This window comes from Malaya genurostris, chromosome 2 (assembly GCF_030247185.1).
Source record: "Malaya genurostris strain Urasoe2022 chromosome 2, Malgen_1.1, whole genome shotgun sequence".
NCBI classification, from domain to species: domain Eukaryota; kingdom Metazoa; phylum Arthropoda; class Insecta; order Diptera; family Culicidae; genus Malaya; species Malaya genurostris.
In genome coordinates this window covers 247,116-266,125 of record NC_080571.1, presented here as the reverse complement: position 1 = coordinate 266,125, position 19,010 = coordinate 247,116, and the positions used below count along the sequence as shown (strand labels likewise).

The window sequence follows — 19,010 nt, the reverse complement described above, 5'->3', positions numbered from 1 at the left end:
TTTTGATTTCGTTTAATGTAATATGCCCATTGATTTTAACAATGTAGCATATTTGCATCACTTGTTTAAGTCAATAGTATTCATTTGATCTATATATTACTGGTATAAGGAACTATAATGGCCTGCAATAAGGGCTATTTATAAATGTTATACAACAAGCCATATGTTTGAATACAATATGCACTTTGTAAATTGTCCCAATGTATGTTGTGTGATTATATAATAGTTATAGAGGGTGCTAATAAATTTTATTGAGTCTGTAAATTCCATTCGCTATATGAAAATCTTATGAAAATAACTTTAAGAAGAGTTTTATGTTTTATATGATTATCTTACATGTTTGACATCATATTGATACACCATGTAACTTTCATTGGAATTTCCAATAGTGCAAATATATTAGAATATCATATAATGTGGAAATGAGAATTTAGCTCAGTGTAGGAAATGAAAATTCTCGGTTAATTTTTCAAAAGGGCGTATAAGCAAGTGACAGTTTCTCTTTGTTTACTTTCTCTTCTATTAATTACCAAGCGGTTTCCAAGTTTATCACTCAACTCTTTGCATGAAATGATACCCGAAACTTTCGACTTTCAAACAGAATAGTGAAATCAAAGAAAATCTTTTTAATTACATCACAATAATCGAAAGAGAGTGTGATTAAATAGAAACTGTCACTTGCTTATACGCCCTAATGAAAAATCAACCGAGATTTTTACATCGATGAAGGAATCATATATTCTTCGTTGATTTTTCAATTTTTTCTCATTTGATTATTGTGACGTGATTATAGTTTTTCTTGAATTTTACATTTCTGCTTGAAAATTGAAAGTTCCAGTATTGTTTTATACAAAGAGTTGAGTGATAAACGTGAAAACAGCTTGGTAATTAATGGAATAGAAAGTAAACGAAGGAAACTGTTACTTGCTCTTACGGCATTTTGAAAAATCAAACGAGAATTTATCAAATTCGTATGTTGTGTATTGTCTGAATTTCTCTTGGACATACGTTAGAAAAATTATACGGAATTGAATTAATAATCAACCCCTTGAGAATAAAGTTAGTAAAATTTGAAACAGGTGACGCAGTTTTCTTTAAATAGATGCATTCTCTGGTACTCATGCGGGGAGTTGATAGCGGTTCGTGACTTCTCATTGATAAATTTATTGATATATACTGTGGCATGAATTATAGAGAAGAAAAATGTTTAAATGACCTTTGAATGGCATTAAATTCATAGCATTAATATATTTTTAGGAATTGTGAAGAACGCGCGTAAAATGGATGAAAGTCATCATGATCTACATCATGTTCATTTCGACACGACTGTGATGAATGACGAACTGCACGATAATACCATCGTCTATCAAGTAGTACCAGATGTACAAGATAGAAATTCAATCATGGTTCATTTGGGATTCCTGCAAATAAATCATAGATATCGCATTGAGCTGTGCATTCCTGAGTATGCCTTTGTAGAGGCCGGCCTGAAGGTTGGAACCAATTCAAACTTTGAACTTGACGAGTCCTTGCCGCTAAACATTAATTGTAAATTATTAGAATTTTCATCAGCACCAACAATTGGAAACGATGGAAAGCGTTACTATAGTGCCAAAATTGTATTTTTCGCGCATAAGGAAAAGCTTCTGAAAGAACGTATCTTTGTGAATGATAAAAACGATATTTCGTTAAAACTACAACTAGTGTTTTTAGCACGTGTCTTGGGACGAGGTAAAGGTACGCCTATGTTACGAGACGGAATTCATTTAATTGATGTAGAAAATGATGAGTCTGAGCTCTCCGACTGGCAAGGTTTTCCGAAAAAGGAAAAATAGGCAAAACCATCAATTCTACTTGTTCAAATGCTGCCAATTATACATATTCGTTCTAATACAGGAAATGTATCACATTTTTTCAATAAAATGGCTTCTACCCCGTGTCGGTACATATTTCGTTTACTTTTACGAAGAGCGCGATCTTCAAGTTTCCCTTTATGATACGAAATCAGAGATGCCAGGTAAAAAATTAAAATATCTTCAGACAAGGTATGTACTAGAGATGGGCAAAACAGTTCATTTCAAAGAACCGTTCGGTGATGCAAATTTCTATTAAAAGAACTAGTTCTCCAGAGCAGTTCGTTCGTTCTTTTCATAGTTGGTTTGTTTGTTTAAAGACTAAACGAGAACTTAGTGTTAGGTTTTGCGAGCAAAGAAAATGCTCCACGAATTGGAACTGAGCTTTCGTGATGCAGTTTTCTTATTACAGAGCTACCGTTCTTGAAAAAAGGTTAAGCGAACATAAAAAAGGTCCCACGACTTTGAACTGAGAAACTACCGTTCACGAAAAAAGAACTACTGCTCATTCATTCCTTCAAAAGAACTAGTTCTTTTGAACCGTTCGCGAACGAATTGCCCATCTCTAGTATGTACACGCTAGCAATTGTTATTTATTTTCTACTTTCCCAGCTTTTATTTTTCACGAGTAGGTGGCGCTGCGGTATTTGTTTAGTACTTATTCTCCTGAAAAGGTTCTTGTCTCGGACTGGTGGCTCAGCCAGAGAGTGGGGCGTTTCACGGAGGTACTCGGTACTGGGGTCTTAACTAAAACCTCTGGTACTTGGTTTGTTAATATCTGTTGGCCGAAACTCGCCAACCAAGTGCCAGTGCGCACTAAATTGAGTATTCTCTTACATGTTCTTTTTTCGTGTTTTATATTAATATGTGCTACCATGGAATAAGATGTTGCTTTATTTAGACTGTTCCATGCATGTTTGTGTTGTTTCTATCTTTTTTTGGTAGTATTAGATAGGAAATTATGATTATTTGCTTATTTTATATTAGTTCATTATCTCACATCCAGCGGCGCTGCAGTCGATAGAGAATTGGTCGGTGAACGGTTTGGTCCGGGAATTCACGCAGGTGTAGTGATTTCACCTTGCATGGTGGAAATAGTAGTAAACAAGCGCTTGTAAGTTAAATATAGACATGTCGATAAAGAAGTGTTGAGGAAATATATATGAGCCAAGAGTTACCGAGAATGAACATCACGTGTGGTGAGAAGAAAAGGATTGATCATCGCTTTAAAAAAAAATCGATAATGTTTAGATACTAGACCCGTTGGGCATAGCCACCCGTTTGTATAGTTTGCATGCGGGTGTGATCCGTTCCGGTTGCTTGGCGCGTAAGCAAACTCAGTCAGGGAAGAAACTAGTCCCGCGACCCGTAACAATCTACGTAATCAGAATTTTCGGCTAGTGTGTGTGTGTGTGTATGTATGTATGTATGTATGTATGTGTGTGTGTGTGTGTGTGTGTGTGTGTGTGTGTGTGTGTGTGTGTGTGTGTGTGTGTGTGTGTGTGTGTGTGTGTGTGTGTGTGTGTGTGTGTGTGTGTGTGTGTGTGTGTGTGTGTGTGTGTGTGTGTGTGTGTGTGTGTGTGTGTGTGTGTGTGTGTGTGTGTGTGTGTTACAAAAATATGAACTCGGAGATGGCTGAACCGATTTTCACAAACAAAGATTCAAATGAAAGGTATTATGGTCCCATAGTTTGCTATTGAATTTCGTTTGAATGTGATTTCCGGTTTCGGAGTTATATGGTAATATGTGAAAATTTGAGAAAAGTTTACACTCAATTATCTCTCGAACAACTCAACCGATTTTCGCAAACTGAAAATTTGCAGAACATTTTATCTGGATCCGACTTACGGTTTCGGAACTAAGGCGTGATAAGTGGAAAATTTATTAGTATTTTTCCACGAACGATGGTTAAAAACAGGTACAAATCCCATAAAACTGTGATAAATACTTCTAGTTTGCAGAGTTTGTTAGTTTGTGGGCATGAAAACTTAATTCGGTACTACTCACGAAGTTCGTCGGCGACCGAATAGGTAGGCGAGTATAAAAGAACGGAGATAATTATTATCATGTGCGGAGAGTAGAGCATCGATATCAATTTTCTAATTTTTTTTTATTATTACACTACCGGTCTAAAGTTTAGACCCATTTGCTTTATTTTTCAATTCTACCCAATTGAGTACATTAATCTGGGGATTTTATCATGCACGTATACCTTGCAAAACCCGTAGTGAATTGAAAATACGAGTATAAAAGAACGGAGATAATTATTATCATGTGCGGAGAGTAGAGCATCGATATCAATTTTCTAATTTTTTTTTATTATTACACTACCGGTCTAAAGTTTAGACCCATTTGCTTTATTTTTCAATTCTACCCAATTGAGTACATTAATCTGGGGATTTTATCATGCACGTATACCTTGCAAAACCCGTAGTGAATTGAAAATACACTAAGGTCTCTTTTTACACGGGCGTAATGTACCGTGTTAAAAAAATCCGTGTAAAAGAAAACCGTGTTAGTTGCGGAAACCGTGCAAAAAAAACCTCGTGGAAAATTTGACGTATTAATTCCAAAAACCGTAGATTTGATTATTTGTTTGTTTTGTTTTGTATAAAATGTAACTGTTGATAGTTTGAGGGGGAAAAAGCTTTTTTTTAACCCCCAAATTTATACAAGGTGCACATAACTATGAAAATGTAACTGTTGTTTCACAATAAAAACGGAAATCTAAAAAACAGTCAGAGGTTACGAGAAGGGTCCAGTGATATTTGATAAAACGTATTGGATGACAAATTAAAATTAGTGCACTTAGGAAACGCGTTGTACGATAAGCAAATTATTCTAAATGGCTCATGCATTCAGTTTTCAAAAGAACGATAATACGTACAAGCCCATAAACACTTTCACTAAAAAAAAGCTTGAGAATAAGTTTTTTTCGATTCCGAAGGCACGATGTGTAGTAAATACTAACGATCTTAAGGTAGCGCTTCGCCGTGGTCACAGGAGTTCGCTGCCTATCCCGGGGTTTCAAGCACTTTACCCAAAATTGTGAGAAAACGGGGAAGAAAACGGAAATTCCAAGAACATACGATTCTAGATAATTAATTTTTCTATCGATTCGTATATAAATTGTGCCTGATAAACATATTTATCGAAAGATTTCGTGCGAGTTATAAAAATAAATGAGTTTTTCCTTATTCTTTCGCACGCACACAATGTCAACGCATGCATTGGGGTGTGCAAAATGCTACATGCGGTAGACGCTAACAACATTTCTTTTGTTTTCGTTGTCCGTTCTCTCTGCGTAAACGTTGAATATAGATGAGAAGAAAATGTAAGTAAGTGTTACTACTTTGTAAAATAATTTCTATTCATGTTTCAGTAGAACCAGAAATCAGTAATGATTTTCATCGCTACTAGCTTTGACGCTTTGTTGAAAACGTAACACATCCCTACATATGTGAGTTGTTTATAGCGAGAAAAGAAAAAAAAGAAAACCAAATTTTAACAAAACTCGCACGAAATCTCGCGAAAGAAAAGCTTTCTAACTGATATTTTTCGCCAAATGCATAGTAAAATCATTTACCTACAATCGTATGTTTTTGATTTTTCGTGAATCGGGTTAGTATTTTAGAAATTTGCAATTTAGGGTGAAATTTCGGCGACAAAGCAAGAGGAAGCAGTGAGTTGTCTTGCTTCGACCTGACCACGGCGAAGCGCTACCTTAACAGTCATTCTCAACTAAACTGAGTGGGAAGACATTGGTATTGGATGAAAATCTATGCACGCAGCGACAGAATCAAAGCGGAAGAATGCATAGAGATGAATATGGATCAAATTAGAAAAAGTATTACTATGTGTCATCATAAATCAAATAAACATAGATTTCCCAGTGTAATAGTAACGTAGTTGAGCAACCCGTGACACCAAAAGCGCCGTATGGTTGAGAATGGGTGCGTAAATGCTCCTAAAATGCATGCATAAAGTTGCCTGCGCATTTAACACAACCACAGTATCTAATGGAAAAAAGTACAACCGTTTCTCACTATAGGTGCTGTTAGTGTCACCGTACAGTGGGAAATCTAAGTTTTTTACGACAGGGGTTCAAGATCTGAAACTCATTAATCATTTTATGGAACGACAGTCAACACTCCCGTGAAATGTTAAATGAATGATTTTAGTTAACTTTCAAACTTTAAATTAACTCTCATAATCGTTTTCTTACAGACAACCTGTTCCCCTTTTTAAAATTTTTCTCAAAAAACAAATGACAGTGCTTTTTAAACTCTCATCAGAAACCGTGTTAGTTGTGAAAACCGTGTAAACAAAAACCGTGTTAATTCCGGAATCTGTGTAAAAAAAGGCGTGTAGAAAGAAACCGTGCGAAAATAAAAACATGTAAAAAGAGACCTTGGTGTATATTAGAATTGCGAAATTAGCTTTGGAAAACTTCATGGTCGTTGACACCCGACGCGTATGAAAACACCATCCCGAGAGTCACACTTTTTGTTATAGGTTTTGAATTAATTGCTTGCCCATAAATTTTCCAACGGATTTAGATTTTACGATGTTTTCTTGTATTAGGATATATTCTTTGAAAGTGCAGAATATCAAAAAATCAATTGCTTTCAAAAATTTATATAAAAAAAGTACGGGTGTGTAATGTCAGAGACATAACTGGATGTCGTGAATACGAATAAAACTGACACGATTTCTTTACACTTTCGAATTCGAATTGATAGTTGATCGATTGTGTGAATTTCGAAACTTTCTCCCTTTTCACTACTAAAATTTTCAACGATTTTTGACGTCGATTATCACATTTCGGATTTGCATATTTCATTGAAAGAAGCTATCAAGATGCAGTACAGGATTCATTTCTGCCTTTTAGAAGGACCAAATTGTGGAATTCTCTACAATATTTAGCACAGTTCGGAACATTTTTCTTGAACGATTTTCGCACAGAGAAAAGTGCACGAAGCAAATCAAATTATTTTGGAGATTCACTAAACTGATGATTTCTACCTTCGATTTGCAAAGAAGTAATCTTAATAGTTTTTTAGATAACATTTAGAGTCATTAGAACGGCTGATTTTATATAATGTTGTCCACTTTTCGTTTCTTGTTTTCTTTCTCTCCAATGCAAACCATCAGCAGCTGATGCAATCGTTCTTGCTTGAATTGAAACTAGCTTTGCGTACAAACCTACACATCCGCTGGCATTGTCAAATGATGCGAAACTGGTTTAATGCGTCTTCTCGCCTTGACGACCGGAAAGTAAATGAGAACTACGACCTTAGCGTTTGAGGTTTTTAACCACGCAGAAGGTGCGCTCTCCGATGCCGCTGTTTGAATACGTCTTTTCGCCCCGACGTCTGCTTCCATCCAACGCACAAGAAGAAATGATCGATTTTCGCATTTGCATAAATATCTGTTTATTAATCTTATTTTTGTGTATTACATCAACATTTTACAGTACAAGTGTTTTGACCCTTTGGCCTTTCATCTTTGTTGTTCATACGATTCGTTATTAATAATAGGTGTTTTAGTTACTCTTGTTTTACATACTAATGTTTAATCATAATATTTATTTTAATTATTAATAAAATATCTACCTACTTATAACAATCCCTAACCTAATATGTACAAATGTTGAATTATTTGTATTTCAGAGATTGAGCACCTCTCTTCAAATTTCGTGCAGTATTGTTCGAATTTTTGTTCTAGTATATCCAGTGAGGCCATCTCATGTACTTCACTAGTCCTTGTCCAAGGGGGTAGATTAAGAATCATCTTTAAGATCTTACTTTGAATGCGCTGAAGCCTAAGTTTGCGTGTTCGTGCGCAGCCCCGCCAAACAGGGACTGCGTATTCAATTGCGGGGTAGATGATTTGTTTATAGACAGCCATCTGATTCTTCAGGCACAGTTTAGATGTTCTACAAATCAGCGGATACAGAGACCTAATGAGTATGCTGCATTTTTGAACGATTTTGTCAACATGTGACCTGAATATCAGATGTCTGTCAAAAGTGAGTCCTAGATAGATAACTTCGTCGGACCATTGGATGACCTCATCACCGAATCGTATTCGGCATTCGTCTGATGGAACAAGTTTTGGAGATCTTGAATGTGGAAACAAGATGACCTGAGTTTTTGCTGCATTGATCACAATTTTCCAGCTTGTAAAATATTCCGTTAAAGCGTCCAGACCTGTCTGTAGTTTATTCTTCAGAGCATTAATGACACGACCTTTGTAAAGAATGGCAGTATCATCAGCAAATTGTGACAGAACACCACCACCCGGAAGAGGTGGGATGTCTGATGTAAAAATGTTGTATAGAATGGGACCTAGGATACTTCCCTGGGGTACACCAGCAGGAATAGTAAATCTTTCTGAAAGTGCATTATTCAGAGAAACCTGGAATGCTCTATCTGCAAGATAATTTTTGATAATTTTAATAAGATACATGGGAAAATTATACCTATGCAGTTTAAACACCAGGCCATCGTGCCACACATTATCGAATGCCTTTTCAATATCCAATATTGCCATGGCAGTCGTTTTGGACACTGATTTGTTTTGCTGGATGACGTTAACCCTTGTGAGTTGGTGGATGGTGGATCTTCCTTTCCGGAACCCAAACTGTTCTTCCAGAAATATATCCTGTTCATCCGCGAAAGCAAGAATTCGCCTTTGTATTGACTTTTCAAACAGCTTGGATAGGGCAGAGAGTAAGCTGATGGGCCGATAGCTCTTGGAAAAGGAAGGATCTTTCCCCGGTTTCAAAACTGGGATAACTTTAGCTAACTTCCACTTTGAAGGGAAGTAACCAAGCTCCCAGCACCTGTTAAAAATTTTAGCTAAGAAGACAAATGAACGAATACTCAAATGTTTCAGCTCAATGTTGAATGTGTTGTCGAAACCGGGGGCCTTCATATTTTTGGATTTTTTCACAATAGCCATCAGCTCATTCGCAGTGACTCTACTTTCCTCAGGAACTAAGCTGTCTGATTGGTCAACCTCAGCTACGCTATCAGCAACGGCTCTTTCATGTGGACTAACAATGTTGAGTCCTAAATTGTGAAAACACACAAACTGATTGCCTAGCGCATTTGCCTTTTCTACTGGTGTGATTAAAGGTATTCCTTCAGCTGCGTTCTGGGGTGGCATCAGAGGAGGAATAGGCTTCGGTTTTTTCTTAAGCACCTTCGTTAAGGACCAGAAGGGCTTTGAATGTGGGAGAATTTCTCGAAGCTTTTGCTGGAAGTTCCTGTTGCGAAGCTCAGACATCCTTTCCTGGATTATCCTAGTTAAGTTGTTATAAGAAGTCTTCCTATCTAGGATGCCAGTTCGTTGATACTGCCTCCGGTAGATATTTCGAATTCGGATGAGTTTCTTTGTGACACTGTCAATTTAAGAGAGGAACTCGGCATATGTTGTACTGGAACCGTCCTATCACGAGCGACTGTGATTGAATGCTGGAAGGAAGATAGGGCCGCATCGATTTCCATCGCGGAATCAAGTGACAGATCGATATTAATAAGTTGGTCGGCGATTTGTTGAAATTGGACCCAATCGGTGCGATAATAGTTCCTCCGAGGTTGAATAGGCACTGTTTCTGGTGAAGATCCCAACGTCAATATTACTGGAAAGTGGTCGGAAGATAGCTCGTTGAAGACAACCGGAGAGCTGTCTACGGCGATGTTGCTGATAAATATATCCAAAATGGAATGAACTCCCGATCTGGAAAGTCGCGTTGGTTGATCCGGAGCGAGGATGTTGTACTGTCCAGCTTCGTAATCTTCGGCAAGTACGAATCCGTTTCGATTCTGTCTTCTGTTTCCCCACAGCTCATGCCGTGCGTTCAGGTCCCCAGCAATGATGAATTTGTTCTGTCGTCGAGTGAGCATAGCCAGATCTCGCTTCAATGATGCACACGTAACATCTCGAAGATTGGTTTGTTTGGGGCAGTACGCTGCAATGATGATGATGGGTCCCATCGTCGTTGTAATCTCAATTCCGATGGCTTCTATGAGTTGCAATTTAAAGGCTGACAGAAGCCTGTGCTGAATGGATCGTTTAACGGCAATGGCAACTCCCCCTCCTCTGGTAGTTGTCCTGTCGAGCCTGTGAATCCTGTAATTGGAAATAAAAATAGAAATATCAGGTTTAAGATGAGTTTCAGTTAAAATAGCAATATCGGCATTCTTCTCTTGAAGAAAGTCGGACAATTCAGCAGTTTTGCTCCTGAGTGAGCAAGCATTCCAATTTACTATAACCAACTCATTATATTGCATATTCGATGATGAATTTGCCTAAGGCGTTGATTTGATCTAACCGCGTTCTGCAGTTCCGAAGTTTTGTTGTCATTGTTTCAAAAATGACGATCAGTTGTTCAGCAGAGAATAAATCACTAGAGTCATCCTTTGCTTGTGGTTGATTATTGCCCCATCCAGGAGGGATTTTTGAAGAAGATTCTTTTTGTGATCCAGCGGTTGAATCTTTTGGGTTGCTGCGAGGAAGTGGCGGCAAATTCGGAATATCCCTCTTCGGTGGGAGCCGTGGGAAATTAGTTTCATCTTTCTGTGGAACATTCTTGCGCGTTGATTGTTTACGGGACGCCTGTTGTCGAATTTTTGTGAACTCAGCACGTTTGGGACACGATTTGCTAGTAGATGGATGGTCGCCATCACAGTTCACACATTTTACAGCGATGTCATCTAGTAAGCAATCGTTGGTATTGTGTGATTCGGCACATTTCCCGCACCGACTTTTCATGTGGCAATTCCTCGCTCCATGGCCGTAGTTCAAACAGTTCATGCACTGTGTGACATCCCGATGTACCGGTTTATACTTTTGCCATTCGATGATTATGTGAAATAACGATTTAATCGTTTTCAGTTGACTCATGGTGATGGAGCCCTTCTCCAGATGAATCAGGTACAGTTGATCTCTAAACTTTTTGTCCGTATTATGTCGCTTCATTTTGAACACCATCAAAGGCTTTAGTCCAGCCTCCGACAGTGCCTGCTTTAGTTCGGCTTCCATCATGTCGGGTAGTCCTCGAAGTACAACCTTCATAGGTTTGTTGGCGGCAATATCGTGTGTGAAGTATTCCGCTTTTGTCTGCTTCAGATAACATTCCACTCCTTTGTAGTGGTTCAAAGCCGGAACAGTTATTTTGTAGCCTTCAGTACATAAACGGATTGTTGCCTGTTTTTTTTTTTTTTTTTTTTTTTTTATTCAATAATATATATTAAGGCACACTGCGTTAAGCTATAAGATGCCGAGGGCATTAATTTTACCACTTAAAATTAGAGTAATTTCTTCAATTTCGTGATGTGATTTCGAGGAGATCAGATTCCAAGGATGTAGTCTCCAACTAGTCATCGGCAGCGTCTGGTCGGTTGGAACTTGTACGCTGAATTATCCTGGTGACGTTGGTACGCATCGATGGTTTTTCGTATTCTTTCGTGTGGGTCCGCGGGAAACACCCCCGGGCAGTTAGAACCCGGCGGGTGGCCCGCACGTTGATCATCGTCTGGAAGGAGTGAAACAGGGAGAAATAAATCTTGTTGGAACAAGGGATAAGAAAGTGAAGTTACTTAGCTCAGCGAAAAGATCTTATTAGTTCACGTCGAGATAGTGAAAAGACGAAAGAAGGGGGAGCAGATTGTTGCCTGTTGTCCTTTGCTGATCAGTGTGTTGAAATCCGAGCGTAGAGTTGGTGGGAAGCCCTTCAGGTAGAAAGGCGGCATTTTTTCCTTCTTCTGCAGTTCCTCTTCGACATCTACTGGCAGATCAGCATATTGGTTTTTACTCAGCAAACGGTCGTTTACCTGTACATCACTTGGCTTCAGACGCTTAGCATCCTTTGGATCCTTCTCGGATCTATGGCGGTTTTTACCCATAGCTTGGGTAGGTAGACAACTGCGAATAAAAAATAAAACAAAATAGAAATTAGTCGTAGTAGGTTATTCGTCTATCCACATCGAGTGTTAGATGACGAATGATGATCGATTTTCGACCACGGTTCCCCTTTTATAATACTATGTTCACACTATGAGTTAAAACATGTTATAACTCCGATTTCATGTTTTAAGCGAAATAACATGTTTTACTTTTGCGTTATTTCATATTTAAAAACGTCACATTAAAACATGTTTTCCCGAAATAACATGATATAATTGTCAGTAAAGCACAACCCTGCTAGCATTTTCCTTCACTTTTCGACTATGTCAATTGACAAGCTGTTCAACAACAGCAGTTTTCCATCAAAGTAGCCATGTAATCATAATAAAACAAAGCTGAAAACTGGTACCAAAGTTGCCAGGTATACCGATTTCTCGGTATTTATACAGATTTTTGACCTCTATACCGCAATACAGATATGTACTTCCAAAATACCGATAATTCACGAATCATACAGATAAGTAGCGATTTTGGTTTTTAGCTTGAATAGACATGAGAAAAGGTTGTCGTGGGACCTTTTTTTCGCTCACCTTTTCTACTACTTATGTAGAAGAGATATTGATACCGATATGATATAGATAGATTTTTGCGCCGACTACATATTTTTGGAAAAATGACCTGGCAACGCAGATAGGTACAACCATTTTTCTTAGTGTGAACAGTGCGGTTTTAACTTTATATTACTATCGTTAAAACATGTTATATTTGGCCAGTGTGAACATAGTATAACGTTCAGTTGAAGATATGTTATGTGCCTGACTACCACAAAATCGTCGTCCTTGCGCAAAAAACCCAAGCAAAGGTAAAGAGTTTTCCGTGTTGTTTTAAAATTTTCAGAAAACGTAATTTTTGAGTTGTTTGTGGTTATCTCACACTGTTCAAAATATTATCCTAAATTCCTGATCATATTTTTGTTGAAATAGTGAATTATGTTGCTGCCATTGATACAAGTCGAGATATTCACGATTAAGTTCTGCCCATTCTTCCATATGGCTAATTTTGAAAAGGCACCCCATAGTAAAGTAAGTCGTATTCACGACAAAAAAATTTATAAAATTGTTTGTGATTTTTATACAATATCTTTCAGTATATCGATCTATCGATAATCTACGTTTTGTGAAAGTTTCATTCAAATATGTTTGTTTGTTAAAGGATGCGCTGGCTTTATTTAAAATTTGAAAATGATATCAATTTACAATAACTTTCAGAAAAAAATTGTTTTAAACGTTTTTCTTCAGAAAGTCGTTTTAATTATCAAACAGAACCAAACTATCAACACCTGAACAAAAAATAAAATCATTAATTTTTTCTGTCGTTTTACGAATTCTGATAATTCTGGCTTTAATAGAAAATGTTCATCTAAATTTTTTGAATCATCTTAGAAAGTGCGGCTAGTAATTATATTTTGAGGTTCACACACTTGAAAATGTTTTTATCAAACAAAATATTTGTTTTTACTTGCAAACTCACGTCTACAAATACTCAAAAACCTTTCCTTTGCAGTGCAATAAAAACTTTAAATTTGTCACTTTTTCTAGCGTTTCATAGTGTTTAAATTTATGTTTTTCATTTGGGGATTTGGTTAATGACCCTAATAAGTTTCGTATCAATAGAAATCACTTGTACTCACCTTCATCGTATTCTAGTTCAATAAGTACTGCTTTATTCAGTAATTCAAAGGAAATTTGTTGATTATTTGGAATTTTTCGATATTCTCATTTGAAAATTCGGTTACACTGTGTTAGAGATAAACAAATAGCTTGTAGTTTTTTTTTTTTTGAGCAGGGAAAAGTCCGTTGGAGTGGATCGTCAATTAAGCTCCTTCTCTAATAGGCATAAAACCTCATCTTTTCTACTTCATCGTAGTGAAGGTATATTTTTTCACAATACTACAGAGAACATAATACAATTCTAATTAACTTAGTGTTACATGGCGTTGGTATGGTCGGATAACGTCGTAGAATACATGGTGGGTTCTAGCGATGATGTTGCTATGGTCGGATAACGTCGTAGAATAACTTTTTGCACTGCAGAAAAGTTCAGTACTGATTTTTTGACAACGCGATTCTCATATTCAAATTCGATATTCAAAAAACTTTATATTTAACACTATGTAAAAAACTGCATAAAAATGTAAAAAACTTTCCCCGTTCCTATGCGAATTATCTAGGAAAAATTTGAAAAAATAATTATCAGATTACTAATTTCTTTTATTTACAGGGAAATATAGTTTGATCATTGTACCTACGATAGTTTCGTACCCCGGAATTAATTTTGTAGCTCATTGTTGTGTTTATCAACTTTTTGTTTGTATGCGTCATCTTTTTTCACCAACTTATCTAATTGCTTCTGTAATTCATCGATTTGTTCTTTTATTTTTCTTCTTTCTTCCGTACGTCCTTCCTGAACGGTTGTTGGAGCTTGGATTTTATTCTTATGTTATGTACATATTCCAATATTTTTGTCGTGAATACGACTTACTTAACTATGGGGCCCCTTTTCAAAATATACCCTGTACAGGAATGGGCAGAACTTTATCGCGAATATCTCTTGATGTACTTAACCCAATGGCATAATTTTTCCTACACGCTTTCGGAAATGTGATCAGGAATATGTGATTAAATTTCCAACAGCGTGATATAACCATAAATAATTGAAAAACTACAAGGATTCAGCCCCATGTGGTTGTTCGAGCCATTGATGTGGAACAAGGCAACCAACATTTCTAATGACCTACAATGAAACAGTTCAATCAATCGTTACACTTTTGAATCCGCTATTGCATGAGAGTCTGCCTAGATTTATCTTGATTAGGAACCAACACCGAACATTGTTTGTTTTATAGCCGACGAAATTACACCAATATCCCACATGTAATTTCCAAAGCCGCATCTGACAACCAGTGATATGCTTCAAATGTTTTTAAATCATTGACCGATAGTTGAAATAAATCCTTAGAACTACCAAATATTATATATAGATTAACATAATCTTGAAGACAATAATAATATTGTATATCGTTTATTGCTTTATTTTCGTAAAACTTTTCCTCGCGTTTTTAATTGACGCCTTCCATTGAAACATCTTCAATGGAAAATACATACGAATCCTTTTCCTTTTTCTGATTTTTAATGTTTTTATTACTTGCAATTCCAGTTGATGTTTTGGTATAATTAAAATTAGGAGGGTTATCTGGTAACACTACGCAGAATAGTGAACCAAGTTTGATGTCCTGCATTAAAGAAAGAGCAGTATTTCGTCTTCTTTTGAAAGTGTCTTGGCCAGGCTTCCCAGCAGTACTGCTTTTCAATGACATCCGCCACGAGAGCCGGCTGTATCATCATTGTCTCTTGAAGCAATAAACCAGCTGTTTCTGGAGACGAGCTGTGGTTCATAGTGCGCTCGCACTATTTCGGTTGCCTCAATGAAACGGTACATACGATTGCGTTGTTGGGATTACCTTTGCAGGAAACATTAGGGTTTCATTACACATTACCATTGTGAAATAAAGAAATTGTTTTAGATTTATATATACTGTCCGCGAAGGCAATGAATTTTAATAACTAACGAATATTAAAAGATAAACACTGAGTTTTGTGTAACGGCTCATATATCTGAATTTCTAAAGTATTGATCCTAAGTGTTTCCTTCTTATTCCTAAAGAAACAGATACGCTACCATTCATTAATAATACTCCGAAAATGTCTTATGCACCCTTATTCTGAACAACGACCTTTTGATTTTTCGATCGAATCGTACACGGAAAGAAATCCGTTACTGCTGTCACGATTAGAAAATCATGAAACCAATCATTTTAATTTATCTTGAAATCATGAGCAATAACTCTTCTCCCATGAAAATTAATTAATGGTTCGAAAATGCGTTACTTGAAGAATGCATTCTTTCAAAGCTCGTAACTCTGATTTTCTAACCGGATATCACTTTGAACCCTTTGCTCAAATGATGCGACAGATTAATAGATTAATGGTAAAGCAAAAAGCAGACATTGAAAAGCAAGACCTACTGAAAATGTTTACTTGGTCCTGAAGCATGTTCATTTACTGATCGTGTTGATTTACCCACCGGCTGATAGAGAATTAAACATAACATAAAAATAAAGATAATGAACCGAAAAATGACATCATAAGAGACTAAGCACGGCTACGCTTTTCATGTGACAAACATCAATGTTTCATTTTGTTTGAATGTATTCTTACATATTTGATGTGACCGTTGTTGCTAGAATAATATTCCGAGAGCTAGCGTTTAATTCGATTGTGAATTTGGAACACCATCTAACGAAAATCAGAATAATATTTTGTTGAACCACTTTGATTAATTTGTTTCATAGATATAACAACACAAGCTGTATTGATGCGCCCAAATATTATAAATAGGACGATTTTTTTGCAAGAATTCGACATAGAGTTTCTTTTTAAGAGGTTTGATTCACTCGTGTTCGTTCATGCAGTTCGTTTAAGTGTTTAAATTCTGAAACACAAAATCAAAACTGAAACAATGAACGCAAGTAAACACGTTATCTCTTGCGTCGTCGTTTTTCAACAACAGAATATTTTAATTTTAAAAGAAATTCGTTGTACTTTTCACTGAATTTATGTTGCAAAAATGACCATCGTTGCAAAAATCACACATAACGCCTGAAATTAATGTTGCAAAATTACCATTGTAGCAGAAACACGCCTGAAGTTATACCCAACCATGTCAAGTGCTTTACGGTTAAATTTCAGCGAAATCAGTCCGAATGGATCATGCTCCGAGAAATTTTAATCATGGTGTATTATCATAACATGAAAATATATTATTTTCCCCAAATCATGACTCGTTTTGCTCATTTCTAGAATCGGAATTTAGCCCGTGTAGCTACTTTTCACAAGTATTATTTAGTGTATTTCACGTCACTCCACCAATTGTCCGCACACTTTGGTACCCGTTCCTCACCGATTTCGTTGAAATTATAGAATATGATACTCTGAACCAAAATAAGATGTTTGGTGCACTTTGATTAGTTTTCGACCATAAAATTGAATAGGCGACATTTACAATATGTTTATATTTTTTGGTTTACCCCAAACTTTGTTACAAATTTAGTATTCTCAATTGTTCTTTTTCACATAAGAATCAATCAACTAATAGCTTAAATTTATTTAAAATAGCTTAAATTTAGTTGTTCATTTTACATTCACATAGGTTTTGCTAGCAGTTGAAGGAATTAGAATATGAAAACGTTGAGTTATTAATTTGTTACTACCTTTGAGAACCGATCTTCAATAAACCTCTTGTTTTCATAAATATCACAAAACTAGAAAAAAAAGTTTTTAAGTTTTGTTCATGGAACTCAGTGTCTATTAATATAGCTTTATTGCGGCTTAAATTGACTTTCCTCTTGCTCTCATTGAAAGTTTTAATGTACTCCCCGGATCTTGTAGTTGAGCTCTTTTTCGTTTAGGTGGAAGATCTTTTAGTACCATCTACACAAATACAAGGTCCGCAACCATTGGGGGTTGGGGGAGCCCTCAGATAAAACAGTAGTTAAACAGATGGTTGTTTATGTATCTTTCTCCTGGTGGTGCACATTAAGAATTTTTGTTTCGCGAATGGATTGAGAAGGAAAGTTCAGAAGAAATTTCCAAATCGCAAATCATTTAATTAAAATCTCTGAATAATGATGTATTTCAAATGAGACTGATGTAGTCACTCTGAAAACCGAATTTTGAATGAAGGCCTCGAAAGACATGTATTATATACCATTCGACTCACTTCATTGATCTTTTAACGCATTAATGGGCACGAGGGAACGATTGATATGTGCGCCCTAACTAACTATTAATTCAATTACTATTGTTTTACTCGGTGGGTTCCGTCAAGGACCTCCTAAGATTGTGGGCCCGGCGGCACTATGCCCCCATCAGTCACGTACCCAAAGGGGGGGCCCGAGTGGCCCTGGCCCCTCCCGAAACCAAAAACAGATAGGGCAACGGCTCCCTATTTCATCTGAGCTCCTATTTCCATCTCATCCCTTCACCTCATTACTTTGAACATGAATAATATTCTAAAACCTACCTGAACCAAACTGTGAAATGTTTTAAAATGATTATGAAAGCTGTTGCCTCACTTTCCTTTTGAAAGAAATGGTTTTAAGTTCTTCGTGTATCGTTTTTTTCATTTAAAATAAACTCATTTTTCAATTTAGGACACATTTTCGTCTCAAGATTTACAGTTCGTCATGTTTCTGATTATCTACTAATCGATTCGTCTCAAAACATGATCACTTTTTCGCACAATTACACTACCATTGAATGCTGGATGACTTCATAATTAGTAATGTTCACTTGCCACTTGTTTAATTAACGATTTAAAACTTCAAGAATTACCCGACAAACAATAAAAGTCTTTAAAAATATGAGATGAAAGTTTTTCACTTAGTTCACTTGATTGCGCTTTGTTTTCATCTCATTTGGTTTCGCAAAGTTGCCAAGTTATCTCATATTGTTACAAAAAATAAATTGATTTTCTTCTTCAAATTATTACCAAAAAGTATGTTTTTGGTATCCGTGACATTAGTTTAATTATATTATTGATATTAATATATAAATAAAACTGTTTTGGCTTCGAATATTACCAGAAAGAGCGTGTTAAATACTAATGAAATAACCATTGTGGCAAATCTAGTAGCACTGGTTTCATTCCGCTATACGCCAACATAACGCTGTGAAGTGTGTGTGTATTTCATCGGCTGTGTACAGAGATGCCAGGTATTTTCATAGAAAATATGTATTACTTTGCATAGAAAGTCTATATCTGTTCTATCTGTTTTCTTTAATAAAATGATGTTAAAAGATAGTTCTTTAGATCTCCGTAAGTCATTGCCCCTGGCAGCGGTAAGGCAGTCGGTCACCAGAATGTCTGCAAGCCATATTTTTCCAGCTGGCAGCGTTTAATCAGCCATCTGGCAGCCATGCGAATGCGGGTGAGAGTGTAATAGTGGAATATTTTGTTTTGATTGCTGTCGCCATTGCTAATTTATAGGATGAATAAAAGATCAACGATAGGATGAATAAAAATCCATTGAGATGAAATTAGGAGCAGAGTAGTGAAAACATCATTAGTGTTTTTAGCTGTTTTATAAATATTTGCTCAATTTTCAAGAAATGTGAATCAATT

At 36.4% G+C, this 19,010-nt stretch overlaps 1 protein-coding gene across 4 annotated transcripts; it reads left to right on the top strand.

The window, feature by feature from the left end:
- Positions 1–547: 547 nt before the first annotated feature.
- Positions 548–1,945, top strand: LOC131432007 (adipose-secreted signaling protein). Of its 4 annotated transcripts, none has more exons than XM_058598021.1 (2): positions 548–856; positions 1,258–1,945. In XM_058598021.1, the coding sequence occupies exon 2, from the start codon at positions 1,281–1,283 to the stop codon at positions 1,833–1,835; it is 555 nt and encodes a 184-aa protein (XP_058454004.1). In that variant the 5' UTR covers positions 548–856; positions 1,258–1,280; the 3' UTR covers positions 1,836–1,945. The 4 variants fall into 4 exon arrangements, with proteins under 4 accessions (XP_058454004.1, XP_058454003.1, XP_058454002.1 ...); XM_058598020.1 differs by having other exon boundaries at positions 548–1,079; XM_058598019.1 differs by having other exon boundaries at positions 549–884.
- The last annotated feature ends 17,065 nt before the right edge of the window (positions 1,946–19,010 follow it).